Source organism: Populus euphratica, unplaced genomic scaffold (genome assembly GCF_000495115.2).
Source record: "Populus euphratica unplaced genomic scaffold, PopEup_1.0 scaffold379.1, whole genome shotgun sequence".
Classification (NCBI taxonomy): Eukaryota; Viridiplantae; Streptophyta; class Magnoliopsida; order Malpighiales; family Salicaceae; genus Populus; species Populus euphratica.
In genome coordinates this window covers 47,623-57,123 of record NW_011500147.1, presented here as the reverse complement: position 1 = coordinate 57,123, position 9,501 = coordinate 47,623, and the positions used below count along the sequence as shown (strand labels likewise).

General features: G+C 38.1%; 1 protein-coding gene across 1 annotated transcript; it reads left to right on the top strand.

The window, feature by feature from the left end:
* Positions 1-1,924: 1,924 nt before the first annotated feature.
* Positions 1,925-5,071, top strand: LOC105110791 (cell number regulator 7-like). Its single transcript, XM_011005953.1, has 5 exons — positions 1,925-2,334; positions 2,994-3,057; positions 3,185-3,349; positions 4,193-4,258; positions 4,366-5,071. Exons 1-5 carry the CDS (start codon positions 2,036-2,038, stop codon positions 4,561-4,563), a joined length of 792 nt encoding a protein of 263 aa, XP_011004255.1. The 5' UTR covers positions 1,925-2,035; the 3' UTR covers positions 4,564-5,071.
* The last annotated feature ends 4,430 nt before the right edge of the window (positions 5,072-9,501 follow it).

Sequence of the window (9,501 nt, the reverse complement as noted above, 5' to 3'; positions counted from 1 at the left end):
ATTGAAGACTTATTCAAACACTTCTCTGCACTTATCTCTATCTTCTATCTTTATGGCAGATTCTCGTAAACAAATTCTAACATGAAGATGGACCTTCAGGTGGCCTGCAAAATTTATTTGAACAACGTTGTGCAGACCTAATTGGTAATGGAGTATCTCAAATATTTTGACGGGATATATTAGATAGTTTCTGTTAGGCAGTTTCGTTGTCAATTAAATTAAGATAACTTGAATAGAGGGATAAAAACTCGTCTATGATCATAGGGATGCCAGGAACTAAAAACTAGGGTGAGAAATGACTTGGGCTGGGATTGTTGCTTATAATTGGAATAATGTGCATGGATTGGCTGCACAATTTTGGTAAGGCCATGGAGGGGCGAGGACTGTTCTTAGCTTGTTGGTGCATTTTCGACCGTTTCCAGCCTGCGGCCCTTCTTTGGCCCTTGGTGACATCATATAACGCAACACCTTTCATGATACACATGGTACATGCCAAGGCCCTTGGTGCTCCATTTGACACTATCATTTTCCTTTGATTTTGTCAGATGAGCACCACAAAATGGCCTTTTGCACATGGGTTTGTGGAGAAATTCACACTAGTTGCACAAAAAGTGACCTTTATCAGGTATCATAAGCTTATCTTAGCGAAAACAGAACTCCATGCAGATGCAGGCATGATTTTCTAAAGGTCCCGCCTCCATGATCAGCAGCACCATGATGGCATTCTATTGAAGGAACTCTCCAAGGGTGAGATAGAGATGCTGATGATGCGTTCATTCATTAAACAGGTAAACCAACCCATTTGTTCGTTAATTATGAATGGTATCTGATTAGGCATTTACCTGTAAAATTAGTTCATCATGGGCATGGCCTGTTCTTCAGTGAACTTCTGACGGCATGCTCTTCTTTGCCTTCCACTCAACTTGATACCTAATTTTCCTTCCAATAATACAAGACACATCCATCTCCTTGTTTCCCCCACGATGTGTGTTCACGTTCACGTACGGCAGGCCTCTCAAAAAATATTATTTCAATTGCCGTGAATTCAGTTATGTTGTGGGTTTTATTTTAAGACATTTTTTTTTTTTTGGAGAGAGAGGAGACTCCCATGCATTAGCAAAGACGTTTCCAATTTTTCATGCATTCGGAATTTGTTTTTGCAAGTTTCTAAATTAGGTCATCTCATAATTGGATTGACATCATTTTTTTTGAAAATAAACTCTTTCTAATTTCCTTTTTCTAGATTTAGACTCAAAACCATAAGTCTCAAGATTTAAAAAAAAATTTAAAATTTAAAAAATAAAATAAATAAAAATTCTTCAAAATAAACCTTTTCGTTATGTTTTTTTTTTTTTGTTGAGAATTTAGAATTATCAATTAATATTAATTTTGTTTTTTACTTGTTGCAGCTGTAACCACAGTGAAGACGGTTAGAAAACAAGTGTTAAGCAATTACTCTTATTACGTGGCAACAGCTGTACCGTCTAATTGTCCAAGGGGTCCCACTTTCCATTAATTCCCCGCCAACCCTACCCAACTAGAAGAAAGAGAATCGTCTTTTAGAAAACCTAAAAGCAACGGCCTCCCCGTAAGTATAAAACAAAGGTAAACTATTATTTAGGTCCTCTATATCCGTATCTATTTCAGAATAGTCCTTATAGTATGAAATTTCTTCACGTGAGATTTGAGAGTGCAACCCAAAATAACTCTCTTGAGTTTTCAATAATGCTACAAAACAAAACAAAAAGCCCTACTACAAACTTAAATAAAACCATCAAGAAAGAGTTCTTATATACTACACGAAAAAAATACTATAAGCTATAGAGGACAAAGTAGAGCATTGCGCACTCTATAGGGACTAGAAAATAGTTTATCATATAAAAAATAAAACTGAAAACACATTGCCATATATAAAAGGAGAGAAGCCTTGTTTTTTAATACGCAAAGGATAAGAAGGAAGAAAACGAAGGAAAGGAAAACTTTGGGTGTGTTTGCTTACTGGTAAAAGATTTGTCAAACTTTCTTTGTTTGTGAAATGGGGGATTTGGAAAAGCAAGTAGAGGTGAATGGAAGGAAGGAGGAAGAGGAAGAGGAGAAGCTGTTAATGGAAGGAATGAGTGTTTTGGATTTTGATATGTTATGTTCTACTGTGGCTATGCAAACACAAGGCAAATATTGGGCCAAACTTGAAAGCAAAGAAGAAGAGGAAGAAGGTGATTTGCGTCATTATAATAATGGAGTTGGAGGTGGCGGTGGCGGTGGTTGTTTCAGGATGTGGGAAGGTGAAGTTCTCGATTGCTTTGATGACCGCCGCATTGCCATCGAATCTCTTTGGTAATCTTCTATCTCTGTTTCTGTTTTCCGAGTGTTCCGGGATTAGAATTTACAAGGAGAAGCTAAACCCATAAAGAAAAGATGGAACTTTTCATTTTGTTTTCCTTTTTTTTTTTTAATTATTCCTTTGGTCTTGTTGTGTTTCTAGCTAATTATTGCTTTGCGTTAAATTTAATGAAAAATTATTTTAGTTTAGTTTACGTTTGTGTGGAGTCTTTTAAAGTTAATGGGTTTTGGGAGTTTAATTGGATATGGAAATTTCATGATGGCAGCTTTAAATTTGTATTAAAAAAAATATCAGTTTGGTTTATACATGTTACTATTTGATAACAATTTTGTGTAACATGAGGTGAATAATTCATGTTTGTAGCTTTAAATATATATTTGTAGTGTGTCTTTAAAAAACTGTTTATGTGTGGATATTGACTTTGATTTTATGGGAATTTAATAGTTAAAGGCAATGCTCAGAAGGGATTTTTTTTTTGTGTGTTATGATGAATTATCTTCAATGTTGATTTGTTTATTCTGGTCAATTATGCCGTCTTTGGGCCATTGAACATAGAGTTTTTCAGGCAAAATTGGATTCTTTCATTTTTTTATTGGTATTATGTGTTTGAATTTTGCTCTGACTTCAAGTAACCGTGCACTTGATGTTGCAGCTGTCCATGCTATAGATTTGGAAAAAACATGAGACGAAGTGGTTTTGGTTCTTGTTTTCTTCAGGTGGCATTTTCTTGCAATTCTTTAAATTTTAAGAATTTAGATAACTAAAGTAAGATTTTGGCTTTTACAAATTCAAAATGTGATCTTTATGCAAATGAATTCTGAATTCATAAATGTGATTTTGCAGGGAGTCGTATATTATGCTCTTGCTTTCAGTGCCCTTCTCAGCTTTGCTGCTTTTATTGTGATGAAGCGTCTCTACTTTCTGTATTTTTCAGTTGCAATTACCTTCTTTATAGGAATGTATTTGGGTTTCTTCCGCACACAGATGAAAAAGAAATTTAACATCAGGGTGAGCATTTATATATCATTGTGTTTAACTTTTGCCGATTATTTGGTTTAGTTGCACCATGAGAGGGCTGTATTCTTAGATTTTTGCTTGTTTTATCTTTTAGATCATGTGCGTAGAAGCACAGCTATATTCACATTTGTATTTGATATTCAGATTAGCTCTCTTTTTGTGAATCAAACTTTGACATTTAAGTGTATTTGATATACTTTGTGCCTTCAATTGTCAAGTGTAATGGGAATTTGTTGGAAGACCTGCATATACAAGTGTTAAAAGTTTACTGGCATTTATGAGAATCATCATGCAGATTTTTTTTTTTTCTGTACATTCGAGTGCTAGTGCATATGAAGTGGAGCTAGAAGGAATGACTTCAACTGTTTTTGGTTTGATAGGCATAACTACTTTTATCGTGTGACCTCCAAACTTGTCAGTTCAAATGTGTTGACAGTGCTCTCTCATTGGTTTGATTTTTGTTTATTTTCTCTATATCGTTGTATCACTATGAACATCTGTATTATAAACCTAATGGTTCCAGTTTACATTTTCATCAATTTCAAGTTTTGGTCAGATTATCTTATTTGTGCTTTACATTAACCACATTTTAGGAGGAATTGAACTCCTGTCTGTCAAGTAGATTTATTTTAGTTTGATTTTAACACAACCTCCACGGAGATTATCAAAATATTCTCTCTCATTTTCTTTCATTGGTTACTTATTAGTTATTAGAGGCTACCTGATTCTTCTACTTTTGTTTCTGAAACTTTCTATCTTTTAGACTATAAGTTGCTGCTAAATCATACTGACTCTATCTTCTTTTTTTTTTTTTTGGGAATGTGTTCATTTTAGGGTAGTGATAGTTCCTTGGATGATTGTGCCTACCATCTGATCTGCTCCTGCTGTTCATTATCCCAGGTTCTTTTCTGCCGACCCACGCATAAATTTTGATTGTTGTTAATCATAGCCAAACACTTGGACGATTCTGAAACCTAACTTTAAGCATTTCATCTATAATGGAACAGGAATCCAGGACATTGGAGATGAACAATGTCCAAGATGGTATCTGGCATGGTCGGGGTGATACTATATGTGTAGGTAGTTATAGTGAAGGAAATAAAGTGTTCCTGGAATTGCACCCGCCTTCTGCTGTTGCAGCAAAGTCCCCTGACATTTGCAGCATGCAAATAAGTACTGATCTCAGTGACCAATCTTCAACTTGAGGTGTTTGGGCATCTATGACCTTGATCTCTGCATCAACATCTTATCAGCTTCCGCTTGTTTGTTTCCCTGAAGAAAGGGCTGTATCACCAATCTTGTTTATGAGAAGCCATCAGAGGGCAGCGTGGAGCGCTTGCTGCCTATCCTAAGAACGCTGCCTTTTCAAATCAAGGAAGATGGCCTGCTTTAGAGTATCCGATAAAGAAGATGTTTCCAGTCCACGCGGACAACTCAGACTTGCATTTAACAAGAGTCTGGTTATCGGTTAGAACCTTGTTGTTAATGTGCTTTGCGTAGCTGTGAAAATTGGAAATATTGTAGTTCCGTTTATTCTGTGAAGCAACACTATTTATTTCGCTCTGGCCGAGTGCGATTCTACAGCTTGGATTTTATCAGGAGAAATCAAGTGTATCAACAGCCTTGGCTTTTGTCTTCCCTGAAAGCTCTCTTGATAATAGCTTAGAAACTGATCTACTCGGCCCTTAATGCACTAGCAGATTGAGAGCATTATAGATTATGAAATGCAATGGTCCACGCTAACATGATCAAGGTACGCAAAGCTTTAAAGTAAAACTTTTTTGGTCCCAAATTTTATTACCTCTCTAAGATCTTGAATCTCGTACACCACAGATTCCATATTCCAGATTCCATATACTTTGAAGGTATACTTGTGTGTAGGGACTTCATTAAAATTTTGTCCTTTGGGCTGGTTGAATGACCCTTTTAAGTATTTTAGGATTACACAGGAAGAGTTGAATACACTTAGTCGATTAGCCCTTCTTTCAATTATTCAAATTTGTCATGTGTTTATAATGGGTAAATTACACAAAACCTAGCCACTAACAACTCTTCCTCTCTTTTTTCCTCCATTCAAACAGGGTCACCAGTAGCTTCCCTCTCATCTACCCCCCTCTCTTCCATTTCCTCCACAACCACCACGCAATCCTTACAATATCAAAAACACCAACTCCAGTCGGCACTCTTCCATTTCCAACCGAAATAAATTACTTCATTTATATGAAATTGATGCATTAAGCTGAATTGGAGAATTTAAAATCTGGAACGGGCATGCACCAGCACCCAACTGAATATGATGTTCTTGGGTCAGGATAATATCCTTTGATTCTCCAAAAAAAATTCCCATAAAGTCACTAATGTTGCATTTGCCGGTGTTAGTGATGGGGAGAGGGGAAGACTACTTGAGGGATTGCTGGTCTTGGTTGTGGTGGTTGTTGTATGGGTCTGCTGCTCTGAATTCTCAGTTGGGGTCCCTTGGTTGTTGTGGGGTTGTTCGACAGCGTGGTGGCTGGACTGGTCTTTGACGTGGACTGTTTGGGTTGGTCAACAAGGGGTGGCTACTGTTCGTGGGTGACGGCATGGCAGTGATTGCTGTTCTGTGGGTGGTAGCATGGTTATGGCTGTTGATCTGGGGAGAATGAACTGGTTTTTTTCTGAAGAAAGAGTAAATGTACGAAAAGGGAAGAGATTGAAAAACAAAAAAAAAACTGATATATTATATACGAGGATAAATTCATCTTTGATAGAGTGCATAAAACAATTAATGCTGGTTTTCCATGACTATGTGCTAATACATGAGTAAACTTCGAAGTTCTAATGATGTTTTTTCTCTTTTAATTGCTAATATAGAGAAACATGACTCAATAAAAAAAATTATTTATGAAATAGAAATTTTGTAATTCACATGTTTTTCATCGACCGCGATCCAGAGATAAAAATCTACAACACTATTTGACAGATGAGAAAATTTGTTCTCTCTCGTTTGAAGGAAAGGACAAAGGGTTTAAAAGTTTCTCGTGACAACTGCTGAGGGTTGCTTCGGTTTTCTTTAGTTTTGAAAGGGAGGCAACGTCTTTTAGTAGAAAAGAGAAGAACAAATTCTTCAAGGAGCCAATAACTTGGAATTCAATTTCCTCGAGAAAACGTGTGTTGGGTTTGTTGTCATTAATATACAACAACCATTAATAAATAACACCGTTTATTGATAAATGCAACAGCTGCAACTGGAGTTGCATCAACCATTTGCACTCATCTCAAATATCAAAGGTTGGTAGCCATCATTATTAAAGAAGAGTTGAAGTTGACAGTCACCTTTATTGAAGAAGAGCTAAAGCTGTGGCACTATTGTTGTCTATAAAAAGGCACCAAGAGAGAGCAAAATTAAAAAGAGATTATGAGTGAGTAGAGAGACCAAGAAAGAAAGTGAAGGGCTGCCATGACAGCAAGAGAGTTGAGAGTAGAGTTTGAGTGAAGTAATCTTCGTCCTCCATGTATTTATGTTGTAATCCTTTCTCTATCTCTAATAATACGAAACTCTCTCGTGGATGTAGGTGATTTGTCGAACTATGTTAAATATTGCATTTCAGTGTACTTAATCTCCAATATGCAATTATCAGAACACCACCGGTCCGTGCATGGGGAGTTGGAATCCCCTATAATTGGTACCAGAGCACATGGTTTAAAGTGGTGTTTGATTTTGCTCAAAAATAAAAGTTGTCAACATTATGTTTTGACCATACCACTGTGTAGAGGAGGAAGAGACGAAGCCAATGTTGAAAACCACGTCGAAATCAAACGTCGAACATGGCCGCACGTGTTGGCGAGGTGATTGGCCACGCACGCAGACACGCGCCACGCGTCACACGCGTCTTCTTCACCAGGATGGGTTGACCTGACCCGAATACCAAACAACTCGACCCACGTGCCAGATTCTAATGATGACGACATCACCATAACATCAGTATGCATAGGTGGCATGCCATGTTAGCAACCAATCAGCAGCCATGTCAACACAGTGGGACCCATATGCCACGTCATCAGCCGTGAGCCGAGACGAGTGGAGCCGATCTGAGCCAAGTCTAGCCGAGGAAAAGGATCCAGTGTAGCTGATCCTACGTACCGGATCTGAGATTGAATTTGGACCGCTAATTAGACCAAAATTATTTTGATCAAATCTTAGCCATTTGAAGTGCGATTTGGATGATTTTAGACTTGTTTCCAGCTAATTTGATCGTTCCAGATGCAATGGTATGGTTCGATCATTGAGATTAAGAACAAAAATGGTGGTGGTGAGTTATTAAAGAAAGATTGCCCGGTTATGGAGCATCTGATGGTCATTATGGTGGTCGATGGGGATGAAGAAGAAGAAATCACACATGTTTGCCCAATTACATGAGCTGAACTGCCAAGTGGGGAAATTTTGATTACCTTGAGGGAAGATAAAATTAGGACACTCTGGACACCCAATCATGTGGACAATTTGAGGTGAAGAGTGAAATTTGATGAAGAGCAATCTTAACGAATCTAAGCACTGGTAGTCTCACCATTTATTGAAAAATTAGGTATGAAACCAAAATATTCCAGATCACTTGTAAAGGAAAGCCTCGACAAAGCTAGCAAATGGTTGTGTATACGAAAAGATAGTACGATGGATAGATATGGCTTAAGAAGTTCTAGCTAGGAGATTGGATTTTAAGCGGGATTGTTGTGACCCCTTCAATCTTTCCTAGGAACTTGCTTAGTGGGAGGATTATCTATATGGTACTATTTTTGTATATGTGACAGTTTGTTATGAAATTGTTGAAGACTAGCAGAATGATGGCATAAAGGAATAATTAGGTTCTGTATGATTAAGGATCTGATGAAGTAGTGATTTTTCCAAAGAAGTTAGATTCAGTGACTGTAATTTTTTGAGAGGAGAATTGATGAAGACCTTGATAATGGAAGATAAATACAATAAAGGAGATAAAGATTGGCACCTTATTTTGACTTGGATAGGTGTTGTGATGGGATGAGCTGCTGTCAAATATAAGCAAGGAATATTGACAAATTTGGAGAATCGAAATTGTACGAGAGCACACGGAGATTGTGCAACAGTACCCGTAGGATCCGATGAGGTACTGTAATGAGACAACAGGTGCAAGGAAAAGAAGAGTTCCCAGATGAAGCTCAGAGTAGAGACTGTGTGAAAGTTGTACAATAGAAAGTCTCTTGTGCTCTTGATGAAGGCAACAGGCGAGGACATTTCAAATGCATGCAAGGATGGAAAGATGAGCTGTTACAAATGCACCTAATTAAGGGGATGCAAATACCTGTGATAAAAGGCGACTGCCTGTGATAAAAGGTGAAGACATTAAAGGGAGTTGGTGTGGGTGGAGCTGTCAAGCAGAAAGACGTAAAAGCTTCAAACATAGAAATCGACATGGACAATTGCGAGGAGTGTACCATAACTCTCTCTTTCTATGTGATCAGTGACAGTGATCTCTTTCATAGTCCACATGGTGGTAGAGAATTTTTGGAGCCACTTTGAAGCGTCCCAGCTAAAGGAGGATGCGATCACCTATGAAAAACGAAGACACCTTAAGAGAAGGTGTGAGGACTATGAGATGAGCCCAGATTAGACCGCCGCATGACGATGAGTGGAGACACCTCAGGAGAAGGTGTGAGGGTCGTGATAGGAGCCCTAGTTCAGAACACCCAAGAGCCGATGTGATAGCTAGATATGAGTGCACAGATGGATAACCAATAAAATGGCTATGATGAGTGTGGAGACAAATACATGATTGACTTTCATGGATATTGCCCTAATGCTAAAGATCAATGAGCTAGAAGACATTTGTCTTGGACAATAAGTGGATGACTTCTAGAGCATTAAGACGCGACTGTTATGAAGGAGTAGAGGGCATGCAGAGGTTCTAGGAACAAGTTGACTCTTATCAATATGGTGAGCTTGGTAATGACATTGTAATACTTAGAGTATGAAGACAGATATGGATCAACCTTTTATGGGCCGCCCTCATGGTTAAAGGTGGAGAGCTACCTGGACTCTTGAGACTAAGAGGAGGAGACTCACGGAGAAGTAAGGCGTGGTTCCTAGGGCGGAACAGAGGGCAGACGCAACTCTTGGATGAGTAGACTCTTGT